Consider the following 24383-nt stretch of genomic DNA (forward strand, 5'->3'; position numbering starts at 1 on the left):
ATAATTGGAGTTTGTAACAAATGCAGCTTTCACTGTTAATATCACTATTATACCTAATCTGACAATTTGAAATGTAGTTTGCCCATTTCTGATTTTGCATTATCCTGTTGTTGCTAAAGCTGAGCTGTTCATGGGTATCAGATAATGGGAAAATCTGTGTTTTCCATCCTTCCTTGAGTCTACAGCTTGGAATAGCCCTATTATTTATCCCTTTGCTGTTTTTTCCCCCCTTTTTAATAGTCTAATTTTCCTGTCTCCATGTTTTCAAGAATTTAAAAAATTTGTTTGAGCTCTTAATATTTGCTGCTTCGCTTAAATTTTTCGCGTGATTTTTGCAAACTGAAGTTTGCATAATCTAGTCGCAATAAGTGTTTTTGATCAGTGTAGCAATTTTCTCCATGCTACTGTCGATAATATGGAGCTCATACAGCTTCTGGTTAGTCAGGATGAGGGATGAAGAGTTGACTCAGCGAAAAGATAGTGATGCATGGGATCTGACAGCAGATTGTGGCCATAACTGAAAGATGCCAGCAACCAATTTGTTGTGTGCAGCAATTGAAATACAGATATCCTAACACTCGAAAAAGTTGAGGCAGGTTCATTTCATTTGATACTAATTAAATGCTCATTTTGCATGGGAGCAAGAAGCATCTCCAGTTTTCAGCGCTGGAGCATCTGTCATAGAATCCCTACAGTGCAGAACGAGGCCATTCGGCCCATCACGCCTGCACCTACAACAATCCCACCCAGGCCCTATTCCCATAACCCCATGTATTTACCCTGCTAATCTCCCTGACACTAAGGGACAATTGAGCATGGCCAATCAATCCAACCCGCACATCTTTGGAGTGTTGGAGGAAACAGGAGCACCCGGAGGAAACCCATGCAGGCACGGGGAGAATGTGCAAACCACACAGACAGTTACGTGAAGCTAATTATCTTAAATTCAATCTTCATCATTCAACATCCATTTCTATTTGAAGCTAACGATGCCTTATTTGGATGAATAGAATTTCGCATGATCCAGTTGTTGCAAAAAGTAACCAGTAATATTTTTTCATTCAAACTTTGAAAGCCATTATGTACTATGTAGCGTTAGCAATTCTGGAGGTGTTCCATTGAGTGACATTTGGTCACATGATATTTGATTGTTTGGTCATTGTCTGTAACTTGTAAATATTATTACTTTTATATTGTAAAGACTTGGATTCCTGCAGTTGTGTATCTTTGCTCATGGTTTTATGCCAGACCGTCTGGGAGAGTTGGCAACCCTATATTCGCAGACACTTGTAACTCAGTTAATTTGGCCGTACAAGCATATCTTTTATAACATTGTTGTGAAATGTAAAAAATATTTCCAAATGAAAGTTACACATTGTCCAAAGCTACTTCAAAAATTTTGAAAGAGGACAAAAAGGATAATAAAAGGAATAAGAAATCTGCTTGGCACCCTGGACTGTTCATTTAAAAAGAATGAACAGTGCAGTATCCACAGTTATTGGATCTTGCGTAATGTAGAGACTGACGCCTCCAGACTTCAGTTAAATTGCTTACCAGTTGCGGAACTTTCAGGCTGTACTTTTGTACATTTAATAGCTTGGTTTAATTTAATCTAATGGTTTAATTTAATGTTTATTAGCAGTTTTCTCGTGGCTAACTGGTTTTACTGATCTTCGTAACTTTGCTGGGACTGTGGCTGGACCACACTTCAGATGAGGTTACCACAGCTGTGCATGACAACTACTAAGAAATTCTATGCTGTTATTAAACCGGCAGACAGGGAATGGCTAGAAGCCGAGGATAGACAGCTGCATGCAGAGCTGGGGCAACACTCTCTGGGGCTGGAAGCATTTTTGTTCAGCTGATGTACAAGTATTTCTTGCACAAGACATAGAGAGGTATGCAAGTATGAACTGCAGAATTATCTCCTGGTTTGTAAATGATAGTGCCTAGGATATTTTTTTTATTCTAGGATTCTCTTTACAAATCAGCAAGGTTGCAACCTATTTTACATAGTCATTGCTGCATCAAGAATTTAATTATTTGAATTGTGTGAAAATTGCAACAATAAAGGAGGCCATATGGCCCAAGCAGCCCCTGCTTGTGTAATCTTGTAATACTTACCCTGTATGCTTTCCATGTTCCCATATTCCTTTACCTCTCTTTCCTTCAACCATTTCTCTATTATTCAGTGTTGACGTGGTCTTGTATACGATCACTGGCTCTGATAGTATATTCCAAATCCATTACCAGCTTTAGTGACAGTATTTGAGATGCTACCATTAATAGCTTTGCAAACCTGAATCCCTAAATCTTGATGTGGAGATGCTCACCTGAAGAAGGGGCTTAGAGCTCCGAAAGCTTGTGTGGCTTTTGCTACCAAATAAACCTGTTGGACTTTAACCTGGTGTTGTTAAACTTCTTACTCCCTAAATCTTACCATTTTACCACGTCTTCCATCCTCTCACAATTCAATTTTTACTATCAAAATGTTCCATTCTCAACTGCCGCATTTTGTCCATTCCACCATCCTGTCATCTCATGCAGCTTCCTTTGATCCTCAAAATTACTTATTGTGCATCTTTTCTTATTGTCTATAAATTTGGAGACTATTCCCTCTAGCTTGTATCTAAATCAGTGATTATTGCAGTGAATAGAACTGATCTCTGAATCCTTTGACATACTGCTACTGTTCTCCATCCATTCTGAGAAACTGTCTATTACTCCTATTCCATTCCCTCTCTTCTACTCTTCTATCCAGTCTCTCTCTCTCACAATCTGGGGCTTTGAGAATGCCATTGAAGATCCTGCACAGCTGCACAACCTAGTGTTGGCCTATGTTAGAAATACAATCCCTGTGGATGTAAATCAGCGAAAAAAATTAAGGTAAAATAATATTTCTCTTCTTGCACCATCTTTCAATGAAATGGCTGAGATTGACCAACAGGTCATTTGTCCATATCTAGATCCAACTGACAAAATATGTGTTTTGATTCAACACACATGCCACAGTTCTCCTCTGAAAATAAAATTCTCAAGATCATTTTATCTGTTTTTCCAAGTGAGTTTCAATGTACTACCATTTGCTGCTTCCAGCATCCTATTGCTGTTAACCACAACTCAGTGGCTAGCTAGCCTGTTACTACTGAACTATGAAGTTGGGGGTTAACTTAACACAACACACGTTTGAGCACAATTGTCTAAGCTGACAATCCAGTACAGCATCAAGTGGTGTTGCATTATTGAAGATGCAATCTTAAGGATGCCACGTTAAACTGAGGCACCGTCTGCCCTCTCGAGTGCATGTAAGTGATCCAATCGCACTCCCTTAGAGAAGAATTATCCTTGTGTCCAAGCCAATATTTAGCCTTCAATCAACATAAACCAAAACATTATCTGGTCATTATATTGCATTTTGTGGGTGCTTCCTACACAAAAATTGATTGTTGGATTTTCCAAATTACAATCATGAGTGAACTTTAAAACAACTTCACGGATGTGACGAGCTTTGGGGAAGCCTCCCAAATCTACAGTAGCATGAAAGCAAAATACTGTGGTTGCTGGAATCTGAAACAAAAACAGAATGCTTGAAAAACTAAGCGATCTGGCAGCATCTGTAGACAGAGAAAACACCCTTTCCAGCATTCTCTGTTTCCATCCCAAATCTGCGGCTTCTGAGGGCGTACGGAGGTAAGCTTGATGTAGCATAGTGCCCATGATTTGCCACAAAATCGACAGTCTTAATTGGGAAATATAAACATCTAGTTATCTTTTGGCCTTGAATGCAGATGACCAGAGATGAGGAAGGGCCAAATTGGGTGCAGCTTTCTCCATGATTTAGTGGTTATGCTGTGGGGTTCTGTATATTGTGTCTGCTGAAATAGTTGACATCCACTGGAGTAGTAGTGGTTCTGGAATTAGTTTTCTGTGTCCCTAAATTGGGGGAGAGAAACATCATCATGTTTTACTTGTGGTCATCCCCCAGGAGCTTCTGCAATTGCATGTGTTTCGAGATGGAATCCAGTTTAGCTGTTGTGTCCTCTCCTTGCCCCATGTGATTGAATTTTCTGTCAGTAATGTCAGAGCGCATGTGAGTAATGGCCAGTTAGGGGCACCTACAGGGAGGTGGGAATGGGATCATTTCCACTGGAAGGGGGAAAAATCAGTAAGAATAAAAATTACTAATGAAGATACGTGAGGTTAATGTCTAGGCCTACATCTCCCTTTAATGATCAGTGTTTCTTTTAGTTTGAAATGGTTTGCTTCAAATCTGATTTTAACTTTTGGAAATTTTGGAAACTTTTTACATTTTTCAGAAGATTTGAAGCCTTTGAAATTGGGTCTGAAGTCCCAAATACTTGCCACACAACAGAAGTTGAATAAGAGCATTCCTGGTTAGAGATTATTTTTCCTTGTCTCAAATGTATTCCATTTGTTTGGTTGTTAATACAGCAAACTGTTCAAAGCAGGTTAGGAGCAATGATTTTATTTCCCTTTTTCTCTATTTGTTCATGGGATGTTGGTGTCACCAGCAAGGCACCTGTTTTGGCTTTAAGCACCGAAACTTCCTCCCTGTATCCCTCGACTGCTCTCTCTATTTAAGATGCTGCTTTAAATCCTGCATCGGAACAAGTTTCTGCCCTGGTATTCCCCTGTGTGACTTGATGTCAGATGTTTGATAATGCTCTTGTGCAGTGCAGAGGGATGTTGTACTAAATTAAAGGCAACATATAAAATGTAATAACAATCCAATCCAAATACAATAAAAAAAGTTATTGTTGGACCGACCTATGGTTCCAAATGTTTTCCACCACTGAGGATTTTCTCACCTCCTCTCTGGATATGTTGCAGATTAATTAACAAAGATTAATCGTTGTGATTAGTCAGTAACTTTGTTGTCATTGTATCATGCAACTTGAGTAGAAGGCAAAACTATTTTTCCGTCTAGCTGCTCCTAAATTTAAATATTCCCTTCAAGCTGAAGTGCATGTGCCATATTGGTTTTGCTCATTCCTGGGGATATGATATTTGCATGCATTTTTATTCTTTCAATTTGACGTAATTTTTATTTGTAAACATCTTAATTCGCATAAATATTGAGTATTTAATTGTAAGGATGTATCTTTTCATTCCCGGGTTTGGGAATTGCATTTAGATCGCAGTGTTTACTTGCAATTACAACTTGCCTGTCCTATTTGTAGCAGTGATGGATTTAGAATTATGCATATGTAAAGGGAAGACTATTAGGGTCGATTTCCCAGTCCATCTTTTCAGGAGATTATTGTATTACATTAATGGCAACACTGGAAAAGCCTGTGGCCTATAGTTTTCATGGACTCTTGGGTAAAAAAGTGTAGTAACAAAAAAAGAACATTAGTAATTTTAAGTTAATAGCATGCTGAATCTTTGTTCTGATTTGTTTTTAGTGCCTGGGGTTGTGATCAGAATGGGTGACAAGCCTCTCTGGGAGCAGATTGGAAGTGGCTTTGTACAACATTATTATCAAGTTTTTGATACAGACAGGAGCCAACTAGGATCGTTATATGTAAGTATGAACTGAGTCCTACCTACTCATTTGCCTTACATTTTCTAAAAATGGAGGCATTTTCACATGTAACACTTCTGCATAGATGCCAGGAAAGTAAGTGTTGCGTTGCAATAAAAAATTGAAACTGCTGTATTAAAGGATTTTATTGATGGAATTTATTTTCAAGTCAACCTTCATTTCTTAGCAGACATTTTCAATTGCAACACTGTTACTGTCCTATGTTCATATGATTTACTTCTGTGTTTGTGATCTTAGTGTGTAGCAGTGTACTCCTGATAATTATAAATCATTTTTTGTGCTTTTGGGTTATATAGTAAGTAATGTAATTAGCACAGTGCGGATTGTCAGATAATTTGAATTAAGCAACTTGAATTAAACAGAATACTTTTATATGGGAAAGTAAGACTTTTTGTCACTGGACAGCAGCTGGACCCTTGCATTTAATGAGATTCAGGTTAAATTACATAGTTGGCAAATTATACAGCAAGTTTTATTCTATATTTGGCTTAATTTGTGCTTAATCTAGGCATGTTTAGTGTTGATTCTTGGGTAACAAGCAGTGTGTTTATTTTCTAAACTTAATCTCAATTTAAGCACAGTGTCTCTTTCCAAAGAAAGGTTAATTTCTCTACTTGCTACATATAAGAGATCCTGGTTGCAAGTGCCATTAGAATTTGATCCAGACCTGGGGCTTTCAGTGAATTCATATTTTAATGCTGAATCAATTGCAGGTTCACGTAAGAGAACAATGTGATTATGAAAAACAGTATATTTGAAACACCTGATCTGTGGGGTGAATAATAATAGCGCTATTAGCTGTTTTGTGTCCCGGCCATTGATCTAATCAAGTGATTCTTATATCAGCTTGGTAACTATATATAATTTTAAAATCATGTGACTAATAACTGAAAAACTTTATTTATTAGTGTCACAAGTAGGTTTACGTTAACACTGCAATGAAGTCACTGTGAAAATCCCCTAGCCGCCACATTTCGGAAAGTGTTTAACTTGATTGTTGCCCGATCACCATGCTACTTAAACCAGATTAATTTCCTAATTTAAGTCTAGGCTATCTGAAAGGACTTTCAGATATTGCAGGGCTTTAGAAAGCAGGTGTCCCAGACCTTTGCTTAAATTTTGGAATTTTCTAGTATTCCATGGAGTGTTTTCTACTCTGAGAGCGAATGTTACTTTGAGAACTTCTAGCGAGATTCATAAACATATTTAATTTCTTGCGTGAATTTTTACTTTAGATTGACGCATCATGCCTAAGTTGGGAAGGACAGCAGTTCCAAGGTAAAACTGCCATTGTGGAAAAAATAATTGTAAGTATATTGTGATCAAATAATTCTGTTCATAGCAGTAATAATGTTTGACTAATCCCTCATTTGGATGTCTGTGAATTTGAATTAAACCATTTGATAAATTCAATTTTTTTGCTTCAGATTTATCAGTGGCAAATCACACATTTTATTCATTTCCTATGGTATATTGTTGAGTTGCTGCTTTGATATTGGAACAGAAAATTGAACTACACGTAGTATAGTTCAGAAAATAATAGGGGTGAGTGTTAGTTTTTAACAGATTTTCCTTCTGAATTTTATTCCAAAATTCTCGTAGAGCAAGATGTATTTTTCACGAAAAATACTTTGTAGCACCCAGGTGATGAATGGTTGTAGGCAATTCTTGGTGTTGAACTGTACTGTATAGACCACAAGGTTACCAGTTTGATTTCTCCTAAAAAATGCATGTGTATGGATATTTGAAGAGGATCAGCTTGCCTCCACAATTTAATTATCTTGCTTGGTAGGCTTTTAAATGAAGAAAAGTCATTTCGAAGAGTTATCTAAAATCATTTGCTCTCTTTATAACTTTTTCCAGGTGAAATCGTGGATTAAATTTATGAATGTCAGTGCCATAGATCATTATTTTATGATTGAAATTTCAGTTTTTCCCAAAATATACTGGACTGGGGACAGGAGAAAATCATTTGAATTCCCACATTTAGTTGCTGTCAAACAAATTCTGCACACATGATGTCAGATGAGGACAGTATCAAGGTTGCTAGTGATTACCCCAGTAATAGCCTAATGATATCCATTGTCAATATTCACATGTGAGCTTTGATTTCTTGGCCAAAAGACTGAGAAATATGCCGCACTTGTGGAACCTTCCCTCTTGAGTGCATTTGGTGAGGAAATTAGAACCTAAAAAACACTGGCATAATTTGCTGTAGCAGGACAATGAATCAGTTAGATTTACCCTTATTTATTTGACCGCAGATATATTTTGTACCACAGCGTGAAAGACTGGGCAATTAGTACAAGAATGAGGAAGGCAAACATCTTACCAATGCAATTGAAGTATTGTGAAATTAATAGTGCATGGATTGAAAAGGACATGTAAATTAGGGTGCTTGAATTCAATGTGCCAAATCAGATGTAGAAGAGAAATAGAGACAAAGAAAAATTGGATAGAGGAAGAAAGATGCAGGAAAAAAAGTAAGCTTGACTTTTTAAAAAATCACCAAAACAATTGAAGCTCAAGAAATGAGATTCTACACTTGTAATAATTAATTTTCAGTGCCAAAGTTGATTGTTAGTACTTATTACATTGTTAAAAGCGTACTTGCTCTGAAATGACAAGATGTAACTTTTTTTGGAGAGTTTAGTTTGTATCTGCTGCACAAATATTGCAACTTCACAGCATTTGGTACATTTCAATGGAGAGTCAGACAGTGAGATGCCCTATTTGTGAAGTTAATGCTCGAACAAAACACTTGAATCAGCAACTTTGGATTTGCATGTATTACCTTGCACCTGCTCTCACCTGAATTTTCTGCACCATTTGCACATCAATAATGGCCAGCGTCATTAGCCTCACTATTATTTTGGCAGCAAATTATGGTCCAGTGATGTAATTATGATTCGTGAAGACCTATGAGCAAAAATTGTCGCACTTGATTGTATCCCATAGGCATAATCTCTCTGCCTGGACTATTAAATTTAGTGATGGTAAGGGAATGATTGCTTCTTTAGGGCAATAATTCAATCTAATGAATTAAAAACACTGTCACAATATTCAGTGTTGGATAGTTGGAACTTCAGGCAGCTTAGTTCTCTTGTGCTTTTTAAGTATGAAATAGTCGCTTCACAACATGAAGAGCAAACAATTGAATTTGAACTGAATAATATGTATACATTTTCAGGTGAACCCACCTGTACAGGCAAGTTCTAGACCATAAATTAAATGATCTTGAAGAAAATTAATGATATATAGACTGTCAGGTTTCCAGATTTTTGATTTTTTTTGTCTTTGGAGGAATTTGGAGGACTTTTTGTTCCAATGTTGATAATTAAGATTTAATCAGTTCACAAGAGATTATCTCTACTTTCTGCAATTCAAATGAGTTCCACTTGAAGCCTATTTTACTTCAGCTTGAGACAATAAAGTTAATTTGACACATTCCAGAAAGAAAATTGAGTTTTGGAAGTGCTCGAGTTTATACGAACGTCGTGAGGTGCAGGGGTGCAAAGAGGTGGACGAAATAAGAGAGCTGCCAGGACAGCACACACTTATTTTATTTTATTAATTGACCAATCCAGAAGAGCTGGAGGAAGATCAGCAGTCAAATCTTCAGCTTCCTGTCAAGCTGGCAAGACAGTTTACAGTAATCTGGAATAGAAGTCAGGTACAGGCAGTGAGTGTTCATCTTAAAATGCCATTAATCAATTACTTCTAAATGAACAAAAATCAATTTACATAGAATTATTCTCTTTTAACTGAACCACAAAACAATTTACCATTACAAATTTCAGGCACTAGTTATTTGAAGTCAGCAGAATTGGACATTTAGTTTTTTTCGTGATTTTAATCTATTTCATAATGCTCAAGACGTAGAAAAACAAAGCATGCCATGTTATCTATTAGCAGGATAAATTCACACTTCTGACCATCAATTCTCCAAGTAGTTTACACTGAGCTTAAGATGAATACTCACTGGGACATTGTCTGTAAGGTACGATGTGATGTATTTCTAGGCCAACAAGATTTCTGCAGAAATTCTACTTGATAAATTATAATTCAAAGGCTTGTCTGTACAGCCAGGAAGAAATACCTATCAAACAAGTGGAATAGAAACTGACATACTCTGCTGATGCATATCAGATTGAGGGATCTTCAGAGCTTGGGAATATTCCTAAAGGATTTCCCCCATTAGCACATATTACCCTCACTTCTATTTGATTGTAATGCATCCCTTCTGATACTAAATGCTCAGCTATGAAAGATGGAAAAGTAAAAAGCTATTAATTTAATATGGACCACATAAGGGCCATCGTGCTAAATGGGATAGATGGAGCAGATCAACTCAACTTAACTCAAGGCTGGACATGAGGCACTGTGGCCATCAGCAGCAGCAGAGTGGTACTCGACACAATCTGTAACCTCATGACCCGGCATAACCCCCACTCTAACGTTACCATCAAACCTGGTTCACTGAAGAGTGCAGGAGGGCATGCCAGGAGCAGCAGCAGCCGCCATACTAAAAATGAGGTGTCAACCTGATGAAGCTTAGGACTATTTGCATGCCAAGCAGCATAAGCAGCAACTAATGGACAGAGTTAAGCTATTGCACAACATACACATCAGGTCTAAGCTCTGCGGTCCTGCCTCTTCCAGTCGTAGATGGTGGTGGACAGTTAAACAATTCACTGAGGCTTTACAAATATCTCCATCCTCATCAATGGAGCAGTGCAGCGCATCAGAGCGAAAGATAAAGCTGAAGCATTCACAACAATATTCAGCCAGACGTGCCGAGTGAGTGATCCATCCCTCTAGAGGTCTCTAGCATCACAGATACTAATCTTCAGCCAATTTGATTCACTCTACATAAAGAAACAGCTGAAGGCACTGGATACCGCAAAGTTCATGGGTGCTGACAATATTCCGGCAATAGTATTGGAGACTTGTGATCCAGAACTTGCCGTGCCCCAAGTGCAACTAAAACACTGGCATCTCCCGACAATGTGGGAAATTGCCCAGGTAGGTTCTGTACACAAAATGCATGACAAATCCAGCTTGGCCAATTACCGCTCTACCAGTCTACTCTTAAGCATTAGTCAAGTGAGGGAAGGGGTCATTATCAGTGCTTACCAAGCGGCCAGTAATGTGCTTAAGGTGGTCTATTTGGGTCCCGTGAGGTCACTGAGCTCCTGACCTCATTACAGCCTTGGTTCAAACATGGAAAAAAGAGCTGAGTTGAGTTGAAAGTGAGCGCTTGAAATCGAGCAGCATTTGACTGAGTGTGGTATCAAGTAGTCCCAGCAACACTGGAGTCAATGGGAACTCTCTGCTGGTTGGATTCATACCTGGTATAAAGGAAGATGGTTTTGGTGGTTGGAGGTCAATCATCTCAGCTCCAGGATATCACTGCAGGAGCTCCTCAGGGTAATGACCTAGGCCCAACCATCTTCAGCTGCTTCATCAATGGTCAGAAGTGGTGATGTTCAGCACTATTTGTGACTCCACAGATAATGAATGCTGAAGGAAATCTGCATTAGTAGAGAAATGGTTTTGGGAAATTGATGGGATTGAAGGTGGATAAATCTCCAGGTCCAGAACTAGAGGTCATAGTTTGAGGATAAGGGGTAAACCTTTTAGGACTGAGGTGAGGAGAAATTTCTTCACTCAGAGGGTGGTGAATGTGTAGAATTCACTACCACAGAATGTAATTGAGGCCAAAATGTGGTCTGATTTCAATAAGAAATTATTTGTAACTCTGGGGGCTAACGGGATCAAGGGATAGGGGGTAAGGGGGATCAGGATATTGAATTTGATGATCAGCCATGATCAAAATGAATGGTAGAGCAGGCTCAAAGAGCTAAGTGGGCTACTCCTGCTTCTAGTTTCTATGTCCAAATGTAGTAAGACCTGGACAATATGCAGGCTTGGACTAACAAGCGGTAAGTAATATCTGTGCCATACAAGGGCCAGGAAATGACTATCTCAATGATCATCACCTCTTGACATTCAGTGGCATTACCATCACTGAAATCCCCACTCTCAACATCCTGGTGATTACCATTGACCAGAAACTGAACTGAACTAGCTATATAAATATTGTGGCTGCATTGCAGGTCAGAGGCTAGAAATCCTGCTGCGAGTAACTCGCTTCCTGACTCTCCAAAGCCTGTCCATCCTCCACTAGGAACAAGTCAGGAGTGTGATGGAATGTACTCCACTTGCCTGAATAATGCAGCTCCAACAGCATTCAAGAAGCTCAACATCATTCAGGACAAAGCAGCCCGTTTAATTGGCATCCCTTCCACAAATATTCACTCCCTCCACCACTGACAAACAGTGGTAGCAGTGATTATCATCTACAAAATACACTGTAGAAATTCTCAAGATTCCTTCGGCAGTCGCTTCCAAATCCATGACTGCTACTATCTAGAAGCACTAGAGCAGCAGACACATGGGAACACCACCGCCTGGAGGTTCCCTCCAAGTTGCTCACCATCCTGGCTTTGAAATACAACACCGTTTCTTCACTGTACTGGGTCAAAATCCTGGAACTCCCTCCCGATTGGAACTGTGAGTGTACCAATACCACAGGATTTGCAGCGGTTTAAGAAGGTAGCTCACCACCTCCTCTTTAATGGCAATTAGGGATGGGCAATAAATACCAGCCTTGCCAGTGATACCCATATCCCCCAAATTAATATTAAAAAAGAAACAAATGGAACTTTTTGAAACGTAACTTCTGGCCTTCATTATCTTTTTAGGTTTTTAAGGCCACGTGCTGAAGTGTTCCACCCCTCAATGCCCTCACTGGCTTCCAGTATTCATCTTAATTGAAGCCATGGATAAAACCTTTGAGCAGGGCAGGGTTTCTGTTGGCTGAAGCAAGTGACAAAATCTGATCATCTTGCACTTAGCTGTATCAATGCAAAGCACGTGTGAGGGTGGACGACACATGGTTATTTTTTTTCTAAATACCATTTAAAATGAAATTTTGGGATGTATTAATGTGATAAATATTATTTGCTATGTAGTTGCATCCCAAAACAAAAGATTGAACCTGTTATTATGGAAAGCCCTTTTAATTGAATGTGAAAGTAGCAGTTAGTTTGAGTTTTAAAAATATGTTTCTCAAGTGTTAGAATGGTGATATCAGTGCAATCTTTCATTTGAATGTAATTTTAGTCTTTATGTATTATACAGTACTTGTTGTATGTTGTAAAACACACAGCATTTGCTGAAAACTCTTCTGAAACTTCTCTTGAATACATTCCTGTATAGTATCAAGCAATTTTGGACATAAAATGCTTTTGCTGTAGTTTAGATAGTACTGTCCATAAGGTTGTAAACAATGGGTAATTGCCAAACACTTTGATTGCATTGAACTGTTGACAAAACAGACTAATACATTGCTTTCTGATGTTTTTGCATATTAAAAATAATGTCTAGCTTGCAGGAGTAGCACTTTCAGACATTTGTTCACAGTTTGCCATGAACCATGATATTTTTCAGCTAATTAAATTGGAGTTCTTCTCAGTAGGTTTTATCTTTTTAAACACAGGGCCTTCCATTTCGTAAAATACAGCACAGCATAACTGCACAAGACCACCAACCCACTCCAGATAGTTGCATCCTGAGTATGGTAGTAGGACAACTTCAGGTAAGAGTGTTTCTGTTAATGGTCTCTGAGTTTTATTTCAATCTTTAACCCACATTGATGTTCAATGAGAATGTTTATTCTGCCTTGTACATCCGTTTCCTATTATGCAAAGAGAATGGTGCCTAAACCATTTTAAAAAAAGTTTGCATTCACCTGCATGGATTCACGTTAGGAAATTCAAGCAACTTTTCTGAAAACGTTCATAAATAGCAGGAAGGTCCAAAAGCATAATAATAAAACCTGCGTTCAATCTTTGAATTAAATTTCATGCTGCTAATTGTTAGTTATTGCAATAATCTTTTGAAATAAGTTTTAGAATTCTCTTGGTTTGAGTTCTTAGCCCCTGATGGACAGCCTGCTTCAAATCTCTGTCATTGCCATTCGGGAACTCTCTTCTTTTCCTTTCTCACTTTGAGGAAATGTGACCTCGCAGAAATGTGATATTCTGTAGTGGAGTATTTAGTGTGCCAATAAATTTCAATCTAACAAAAAGTCTAATGGAAGATTCAAACTCAAGTTACCGCTCTTATTCATGTGACAAATGTTTCTGCACAAGCAAGAAATGGTGTTTAAAAGTGACAGGTGATTTGCATTAACTTGCTCTGCACCATAATTGAATATGTAGCTGTACTGAAAAAGTTGATTTGCGGACTTTCTGCATGTATGAAAGGACTGGTAGCTGTGAGTGCTATGATGGACCTGTGCAACTAAAATATATCATGGTGGTGAAATTTATTTTTTTCAGAAACCCCACTTGGCCATTTTTTAATATTCCGGACAATTGAGGTTTGGGAAACAGAATAGGATGATGCCGTGTGCTCTGAAGCCATTTCTACTGGATACAGTGAGATAGTATTCAAAATAAAGAGGAGTCTAAACAGAGTGGACCGGGGGAAAAAGTGCTCCCACTAGTGAAAGGATTGAGAACAAGAGGGCATAGATTTAACATAATTGGCAAAAATAAGTAAAAATGATAAGACAAAACGTTTCACTCTGAGTGGCTAACGTCTGGAATTCATTGGCTGAGATTGCAATGGAGACAGGTTAAATCAAAGTACTCAGAAGGGAATTGGGCTGTTATCTGAAAAGGAAGAATGTGCAGGGTCACAATGAGAAGATGGGCAAATGGTACTGAGTGAATTGCTCGTTTGGAGTGCTGACTCAATAGGCTGAATGAGCTCTTTCTGCGCTGTAACAATTCTGTGGAATGCACTGATCTTTCATAGTCTGGTAGATTCTTCTGTTCCATTCATGTACCATTGTCATAAAGGCCTTTGAATAGTTGTTCGCTCACTGTCTTATTTTCAAAATGCAATTAAAAACTGCAATAAAAGAGTGAAGAAGTGTATCTTACCAATGGCGTTAAAGTGAACTGTGCAATGATCGTACAGTGTGCATCAAACATAGCCATATCACGTTGGAGCAGGAGCATTGTAGACAAGGTCCAGAAAGGACTGAGTTGAAAACAAAAATCATAGATGAATCAACTGAATTCAACCAAGTAGGGGTGGATAGATAAATTTAACTTTCACAGGAGCCTGTCAATTCATGGAACAGAACACTGCCATGAGTTAGAAATGACCCAACTTAATACCCTACAAATGTGCAATAAGGAAAACCAGGAAGAATCAACGGAAAATTGTATTTGGGGTAACTGGAGGACAAAGCACCCGAATGGTTTGCAACTACAAAACTGAGGAAGTCTGTCTTAGCAAGTGAATTTTGCTTGGTGTAGGAGATCTGACGGGAAGAAGCAATTGGTTGTATGAGAGAGTGGATTTGGGAAGTAGGCAGCAGTGGCTATTTTCAGTACAGTTGCATGAATAGAATGCTCCACTGTAAACTTAGAGTAAGTTAGATACTGCCATCTTTTCAGACCATTGTTATTAACGATGATTAGCAAATGATGCAACCTCTGAATAACCAAGGAGATGAATTGAGTAGTGTTTTGGTTTGATGTAGATAATTTCTGCTGAAAGTAACTTTTTAAATTGCTCGTAGGAATCATAGGATATCATAGAATCCCTACAGTGCAGAAGGAGGCCATTCGGCCCATCAAGTCTACACTGACGACAATCCCACCCAGGCCCTATCCCCATGACCCTACTTATTTACCTTACTAATCCCCCTGACACTAATGGGCAATTTAGCATGTCCAATCTACCTAACCCGCATATCTTTGGACTGTGGGAGGAAACTGGAGCACCCGGAGGAAACCTACGCGGACAGAATCATTTATTATAATTTTGTGGCTCAATTAGACTTTTGTAATTGCTATGTCACTGTCAAGGGCAGCTATAAGTTACATGTTGGAAATAATTTAGATTGTACCATGAATTACTAATTTGTGCACTATGCCAAATATAATGTTTTTGTCATGGTACATTTTCTGATCTGGCCAGTGAAGCTTTTAAGTTGTGTAGAATTCAAAGAAATGAACTGCTGATGGGTTGTTTCTGAAGTGGTTTGTGTTTCTTGATAAAAATAGCAAACCAGGCTGTTTGAATAGTTTCTTTCTGGATCATTTCATAATAAAGAATTTATTATTATTTTGCTTTGGTTTTTAAATTTTGTGTGAAGTAAAGTTGATTTTATGCCATGGTCTCTTGGCTAGGCACAGGCTACTTTGAACTCAGTAGGTAAATAATCATAGAACTTACAGAGCAGGAGCTATTTGGAGTGGTTGATAACACCTGTGTATTTTAACTACTGCACTCTACCCTAATCCTATTTTCTTGCGTTAGTATCCTTCTACTTCCTTTTTCAAACACCAATTTTAATGCGGTTCCAATCTCTGCCTCATTAGATGCTCATGTTCATGGTATAGCCTGAGTTCCACCAGAGCTTCTTAGCTTCTGTTTGCTGATAATTGTAGAACATTCAATTGTGACTCCTCATACTGAAGGAGTCTATGTCCATATGCAGCAAGACCTAGATAACATTCAGACTTAAGCTGATACGTGGCAAGTAACTTTGGCACCATATAAGTACCAGGCAATGACCATCTCCAACAAAAAATAATTGAACCATTCCCTTTGACATTCAGTGGCATTGTTTATGCTCAATTCTCCCACTGTCAACATCCTGGCAGGTACCATGAACTGAAACTGTACAGGACCAGCTTGAGGCTGGGAATTTTGTTGTGTGTCACTCACTCCTTGGCTCCCCAAAGCAACGACAAAACACAAGTTAGGAGTGTGATGGAATACTCCCCACTTGCCTGGGTGAGTGCAGCTCCAACAACATGCAAGAAGCTTGACACCATCCAGGTCAAAGCCGTCCACTTGATTAACACGTGCATCATTTTATATATTCACTCCCTTCACTGCCGCACAGTAGAAGCAGTGTGTACCATCTACAAAATGCGCTGCAGCAACGGGAGGCTTCTTCAAAAGCATCTTCCAAATCACAACCTCTACCACCAAAAAGGACAAGGGCAGCAGATGCATGGGAACACCGCCACTTGCAAGCTTTCCTCCAAACTACTCACCATCTTGACTTGGAACTATGTTGCCATTCCTTCGCTGTCACTGGGTCAAACTCCTGGAACTCCTTTCCGAAGGACACTTGAGTATATCTACACCAGATGAACTGCAGTGGGCTACTACCACCACTTTGAGGGGACTTGGGAATGGGCAATAAATGCTGGCCAAGCCAGTGACATCTACATCCAATGAAAGATAGGAAAAGTCATGTTTAATAATCCTCTGTGTGAGAAGAGTTCTAAATTTACCTCTTTTTGTTGGAATAATAATAGGTCTATTTTCTCCTTTTAATTTCTGACCAGTAGAAACTTCCTTTGGTGTTCAGCATCAAACATTTCAAAATCACGTAATTCATATATGAAAAGTTTATTAGATTTCTTATAAACTTCTAGTTATAAAACAAGCCCCAACTTCTTGAATTTTTTTTTCAAGAGTATAATCTCTTACTCCTGGTATTATTCCAATGAATCCTGACTGCAGTCTTTCCTCGACCGTAGTATCCTTGTAATAAGATGCCCTGAACTGCAGACACTATTCCCAACTGTGATTTAACCAATGTTCTATAGAAATGTAATATAATTTCCTTGCTTTTATATTCAATGCACCCAAATGGAAAACACAAATGATTTTGCCTTTTTGTGATCTTTTCTAAATGTGTTATTTCCTTTCAACAAATTGCATCTACACCAAGAGGTGGTTCTTTTCTTGCACATATTGCAAACTTGCATAGATAGAATGATGTTGTCTTACTTTGACTTGAGGTTTGCAATAGGCCAGCTACTCAACTGATATTTTACTGTAATTTTATCTTGTGCTTGTTCATCACCACTGCAAAAAATACTTAACCTTTTCAATTAAAATAGCAGGAATTGTAGAAGATAGCAAGAATCCAGGGGCAGAGTGAAAGAATTGGCCAGGTGCAGCAGGGAAAATTCAGTCACGACTCCCCACCAGTATCTTAAAACCGTATGCATGTAGTATCAAATCCATAGGCCATTTGTATTAGTTCAGTGTGAATATTATGGATAATACTTCAAAATATATTTGGGGTTTATAGAGGGCAAAGTCATAAACCTGTTAGCTTTTGAAATTGAATGCAGGAATATGAAATCAAACTTGGTAACCATTTGTTATTTCATCTTTTGCCCAGGCAGATGACGACCAAGTTATAGGCTTTCAACAAACATTTTTGTTGAAATGTCTTAGTGATACCTGGGTGTGTACCAATGAGGTCTTCAGGCTAGCACTTCACAACTTTTAAAAAATGAACACCTCTCTCCTCTCTCTATCTTTCCTTCTTCCCAGTAAGGATTACTTTTTGCAGTTTTGCATGTGTGTGGCCTTTGCAGGACGTTGCACCATGTTCTTGCTATAAACCCATGTGAGTTTTTCTTGTCTTGCGTATTGCATTTAATTTTAATGATTTCATCGTTTGCCCAATTCTCTGAATATAACTGAATATAATTTGGACCTACAGTGTGCAAAATATAAACCTTGGGATGTGTATACGTACTGTGTCGGTTTAATACCATTGCATCACTCAATCCTTTCCAGTTCAGCTAACTTGCAAGTGTTTTTTTGTGTATGGTTGCTGACTGTGTTAATTAGAATGGTGATATTTTGCACGAATCTAAACCTTGTTCTTAAATAAACTGCTGTGTAAGTATACTTACTCATGCATGATGGGAGATTTTGCAGACATGCAACAATGTAATATGAATCATATATAAAAGAGTGCAGTTGTCGACTAATCAAAAAATAATGGTAAAAAGATGTGCTGTTTGTAAAGTGTCAGATATTGTCCACAATGGCTTTGAGTTTGTCTTTTATGATGCAACCTGAAATTGTGCCCATTTTGATAATGTCAAGGGGCACATAAATATTCTCTCAATCTCATCAGAATATGTGCAAACTTTGAATTTAAATCCGTATTGGTAGCCATATTTTTATTCTCGAGTTGTGGGCAACACTGGAAGCTCCACATTTATTTATTGCCATCTCTAATTGTCCTGGAGGTAATGGTGAACTACTGTAGTTCATGTGGTGAAGGCACTCCCACAGTACTGATAAGCAGGAAGTGGAATTTGATAGTGTGTGATTAAGGAATGGCGATATATTTCCACAACAAAATTGTATGAGAATTGGGCAGGAACTTCACAGTGGTATGCTCTTTCATTTGCTGCCCTTGTCCATCAAGGAGGCAGTGGGTGCAGGTTTGAGAAGTGCCATTAAGGAAGCCTTGGGTGAGTTGCATACAGTACATTTTGTAGGTGGTACACATGACAGCCATGGTGTGCTGGTGGTAGAGGAATTGAATGTTAAGGTGTGGATGGGGTGTCAATCAAAGGGATATCTGGTGTTGAGCTTCTTGGGTGTTGTTGGAGATGTACTCATCCAGACAAGTGGCAAGAATCCCAATATACTCCTGACTTGCCCCTTGTACATCGTGTGAGTCTTTGGGGAGTTAGGAGGTGAGTCACTTCCTGTGGAACATGTAGCCTCTGTCTGCTCTTAGAGCCTTTATTTATGGTTGAATTTCTGGTCAGTGATGATGCCATTGAATGTCATGGGCAGGTGATTAGACTTTCTCCTTGGAGTCTGATTCTTAAAATATTTCAACTCATTTCAACTATAAAACCTAATGGGAGCTTTTCAATTTTTAATGTGATTTATTCTTTGTGATAAAAGTATATTTAAATAAATTAATGTTTCAGGTGAGGATACATTTTATTAAAATGCTTTGAAAATTGCAATTAAAAGATGAGATTAAATGATTTTGCTTGCCATACCTGAAAAACTGGTCTCGGTAATGAAACTATTACCCAAACAAGCATGTTTGGAAGATACTCTCATTTTAGTCCAGGACATGGTCAGTTTTGTGGATGGAGATTTGTTCCTATGGAAGGTTTGATGGACAGGCATAAAAGACAGGAGATTTGGTCATATTGTAATTACAAATGTTTTGCCTTTTAATGCCTAAAATTCCATGATTTCTTTTAAGCCACTTAATTAGATTGTACCCAATTTATAGGAACATAGGAGTAGGCCATTCAGCCCGTCGATCCTGCTCTGTCATTCATTTAGGTTTTGACTGATTATCTACTGCAATGCCACTATCTCCATATCTTTTGATGTCATTGGTCTTCAGAAATCTGTCGATTCCTATCTTGAACATGCTAAATTATTGGGTTTCCACAGCCCTTTGGGGTAGAGAATGCCAAAGGTTCATACGCTCTGGGTGAAGAAATTCCTCCTCATCTCAGTCTTAAATAGTCTATTGCATCCCTTTTTTAATTTATGGATCTGGGCAAGAATGCAAAGGAAACACCAGAGCTGTATATAAAATTTATGCCGAATTAGCCTTCTATGCATTCCTGTCTGAAGTAGAAGCTTTTGTCATCCATGGGAATCATTACCCATTTGGAAACATTGGAAAGCATTAACTATGTAAAAGAAACACAAGATCGACAGCAATTTGCAGTGCCAGCAGTAATTTTATCTTGACAGTGGATACCAGTTGTTACAAAACTTAACATATGTATCGACTTGTATATCAATGACTTACTGGTATTAATGTAATGGTGTTGACTTCAAAGCCAGTTGGTCATATGTATTTCAGACCCGTCCAGTGCTGAAAGTTTATCTGTTTTTCTTCAATTATTTCTCCTCATTTCTTCAGATTATCCAGGGTAGATTTGCCATGAGTGCCAGATGTTCTCCAGTAACATACCGAAGGAAAGATTTTCATGTACAAGTTTTGAAGTTGAATTAGGTGACTGATTTAAGAGACCATTGTAGCAGAATGCAGTCCTATCTATCCATGTAGCAGAATGCAGTCCTATCTATCCATGTGTCGGGATAGTCCAGCATGATGGAGTGAGAGCCCTGGTTGAACAAAGAGGGCTGAAGCCATTTGTGAAGCTCCTGTTGTCTCACATCAACCAATTCAGTATGTGTTTGCAATCTTCCGGCTGCCAACCAGCTAAAATTGCTGAGCAACTGAAGTGCAGATGTTCTGGCTTTGACTTCATGGGTAGGGTAAGAGGGGAAATATTTGGAAAAGCAAAGCAATTTCTTCAGGGACGAAAGACTGAGATTTGTTTGTTCTCATTGAGCTGATCCACCTATTGATCCCCCTAAAGGTTTTTTTAAAAAAACAAGTTTGCAATCATCATCATCTGTTTTTAATAGTGAAATATCAGTAGAGGCTAATGGTATCATTGTGAACAAAGAACAATACAGCACAGGTCCAAACTAGACCATTCTTTTGTATCCCTCCATTCCCACTCCGTTCATATGGTTGTCTAGATAAGTCTTAAACGTTCCCAGTGTGTCCGCCTCCACCACCTTGCCTGGCAGCGCATTCCAGGCCCCCACCACCCTCTGTGTAAAATATGTCCTTCTGATATCTGTGTTAAACCTCCCCCCCTTCACCTTGAACCTATGACCCCTCGTGAACATCACCACCGACCTGGGGAAAAGCTTCCCACCGTTCACCCTATCTATGCCTTTCATAATTTTATACACCTCTATTAAGTCTCCCCTCATCCTCCGTCTTTCCAGGGAGAACAACCCCAGTTTCCCCAATCTCTCCTCATAACTAAGCCCCTCCATACCAGGCAACATCCTGGTAAACCTCCTCTGTACTCTCTCCAAAGCCTCCACGTCCTTCTGGTAGTGTGGCGACCAGAACTGGACGCAGTATCCCAAATGCGGCCGAACCAACGTTCTATACATCTGCAACATCAGACCCCAACTTTTATACTCTATGCCCTGTCCTATAAAGGCAAGCATGCCATATGCCTTCTCCACCTGTGACGTCACCTTCAAGGATCTGTGGACTTGCACAACCAGGTCCCTCTGCGTATCTACACCCTTTATGGTTCTGCCATTTATCGTATGGCTCCTCCCTACATTATTTCTACCAAAATGCATCACTTCACATTTATCAGGATTGAACTCCATCTGCCATTTCTTTGCCCAAATTTCCAGCCTGTCTATATCCTTCTGTAGCTTCTGACAATGCTCCTCACTATCTGATTGGGGAAATTGCAGTGTAGATGAAGGGGTATGATTTACCGAATGATTGTGATTATTTCCTGGTATGCTACAGGAAAAGAAAGTGAGAATAGCTGAGCACCGTAATCATTATAGAAGCCTCTCGGCAACTAGCTCACAAACACCATGGAGAATAATGCATGGTGACCAAAAGAGAGGATGCACAAAATAAATGAATATTTATTACATTTTTTTGTATACTTAATCTCTGGATTAGATGTAATTTAACAGTTGATGATTTGTGATTTCCCGCAGTGGCGCTTTATTCTTGTGATCTTGAATGTGTTGAGTAATAATACCTGTGAATGAATTTACATCTAATTGATGCCCAGATCCTATTTTCTGTTGAGTGTATCCTCATTCTTTGTTCCTATGAGAGAAGTGTGATATGAAATGTCTAATATCCTAGGTGCACTATACAGGAGTGCAGTGCAGTTCTCCTGGTGTCCTGGCCAATATTTTCAGTCCTCCAAAGTGAATAAAACAAAATCTGGTGATTATGTCATTAGCGCTGTGGACATATTTCCCTGCATTTCAAATACTTCATTGGCTCTGAAGCACTTCAGAACATTCTTCCTCCTTACTGCCCAGGTTGGTGTGAGAGCTTATGAACAAGGGCCAATAAAATTACCTCCAGTACAAAAAATATAATCGAACTGCCATCTATTGCACTAGATTATGAAATCAGTAAATCCAATATTGAAATTTCAATGTTTCATTGCTCATTTTGTGATATTTTACCTCAGTGGAAAGCTACGAAGAAAGAAAGATTGTCAGAGGTCACTCTCTTTCCAGAGGCAACATGGCATAATTTCTCCAAAATCACATTGGCCAACCTTGATTGCGAGGGTCAAGACCAACATTGAGTTGCCACTTAGACTCAGAATCCTTACAGTGCAGAAGGAGGCCATTTGGCCCATCAAGTCTGCACTGACTCTCAGAGCATCTTACCCAGGTCCTCGCCTCCACCCTATCCCTGTAACCCCGAGCATTTACCATAGCTAATCCACCTAACCTGCACATGTTTAGACTGTGGGAGAAACTGGAGCACATACAAAAATTGCTGATTTTCCATGCCTCTTCTAGCGCACTTTCCAGTTTTCCTATCCATTCTTTGCCTATCTTGGAAACTTCAACTTTGTAATTTCCTAGACTTGGACAACAAATAAAAAGGCTAATTCCTGATTGGTGAGAGTACGGGTTCCTAATTGACACTGATCCAAATGCCGATTTTTCAAGTGTTGAAGATGAACAGACTTTGAAATAAACTTTGCCCATAAAGAAGTAAGGAACTGCTGGGAGTTGATTGGGCCAGGTAAACCGGATTTTGCCTGTGGATGGTGTTTTTAACATCCATATCATAACTTTTACTTTCCCCCTTGACTTGCCCTATGCACTCTTAACCTTTTTTCTCAATATTCTAAACATTACACACACATTGGATACATTACTCCTTTGTCCTTGTGCTTTCCAAGCTCCACTAGCTCCCTGTACCCTAGTGAATTAACTTTTTATGATCTTTGTTCTCACTTTCACATCACAAAAGGAATTAGAGTATAACAATAAAGAATGGAAAATAGGCCTGTTCTAATCAATCCCTGATCATAGGACAATCCCTCATCCCGGGAACCAGTCTAGTGAAACTTTTGTTGTATTTGCTCTAGGAAGACTATGTTCTTCTTTAGATAAAAAGACCAAAATGGAACACTGTACTCCATGTATGGTCTCTCAAATCCTTGGTACAATGTAATAAGACTTCTTGACTTTTATAGAATGGTTACAGCAGAAACGGACATCCCTCAGCCTGTTGTATCTGTGACGGCTCCCTACAAAGTTTTTTATTACTTATTAGTCACAAGTAGGTTTACATTAACATTGCAATGAAGTTACTGTGAAAATCCCCTAGTTGCCACACTCTGGCACCTGTTCGGAACAACTGAGCTAGTCTCACTCCCCTGCATTTTGTTGAATTTACATCAAATATTTAGGCCGTGGGTAGAAACATAGAAGCTAAAAGCAGGAGTAGGCCATTCGGCCCTTCGAGTTTGCTCCGCCATTCATTATGATCATGGCTAATCATCAAATTCAATATCCTGATATCTCTCTCTCGCTCTCTCTCTCCCCCCCCACCCCCCAAAAAAAAAACCAAATCCCTTGATCCCTTTAGCCTCAAGAGCAATATCTAATTTCTTCTTGAAACCAGACAACATTTTGGCCTCAACTACTTTGTGCTAGTGAATTCCACACATTCACCATTCTCTGGGTGAAGAAATTATCCTCAAACTATTACCTCTAGTTCTGGACTCCCTCACTTTTGGGAGCATTCTTTCTGAATCTACCCTGTCTAACCCTGTTAGAATCTTATGAGTTTCTATGAGATCCTCTCGAGTGAATATAATCCTAACCAATTTAGTTTCTCCTCATTTGACAGACCTGCCATCCCAGGAATCAGCCTGGTAAACCTTCACTGTACTTCACCTATAGCAAGGACAGCCTTTCTCAGATAAGGACACTAAAATTGCACACAATATTCCAGGTGTGGTCTCACCAATGCCCTATACAATTGCAGTAAAACATCTCTATTCCTTTACTTAAATCCTCTCACTATGAA

At 38.9% G+C, this 24383-nt stretch overlaps 1 protein-coding gene across 11 annotated transcripts in view; it reads left to right on the forward strand.

The window, feature by feature from the left end:
• The window catches only part of nutf2 (nuclear transport factor 2), a 56479-nt gene that overhangs the window by 15446 nt on the left and 16650 nt on the right, over positions 1-24383 (forward strand). For 2 of the 11 annotated variants that reach the window (XM_078210978.1, XM_078210968.1), the window contains exons 2-6: positions 4317-4394; positions 5427-5545; positions 6802-6873; positions 13131-13229; positions 17865-18018. In XM_078210978.1, the coding sequence (XP_078067104.1) occupies positions 5447-5545; positions 6802-6873; positions 13131-13229; positions 17865-17975 (381 nt within the window). In that variant the 5' untranslated portion in view covers positions 4317-4394; positions 5427-5446 and the 3' untranslated portion in view covers positions 17976-18018. Of the gene's footprint in view, positions 1-1775; positions 1899-2761; positions 2887-4316; positions 4395-5426; positions 5546-6801; positions 6874-13130; positions 13230-17864; positions 18019-24383 lie in introns of those variants that run through there. The other 9 variants (XM_078210977.1, XM_078210975.1, XM_078210976.1 and 6 more) reach the window with 9 other exon arrangements.

The sequence above is a fragment of the Mustelus asterias genome, chromosome 4 (assembly GCF_964213995.1).
Source record: "Mustelus asterias chromosome 4, sMusAst1.hap1.1, whole genome shotgun sequence".
NCBI lineage: Eukaryota > Metazoa > Chordata > Chondrichthyes > Carcharhiniformes > Triakidae > Mustelus > Mustelus asterias.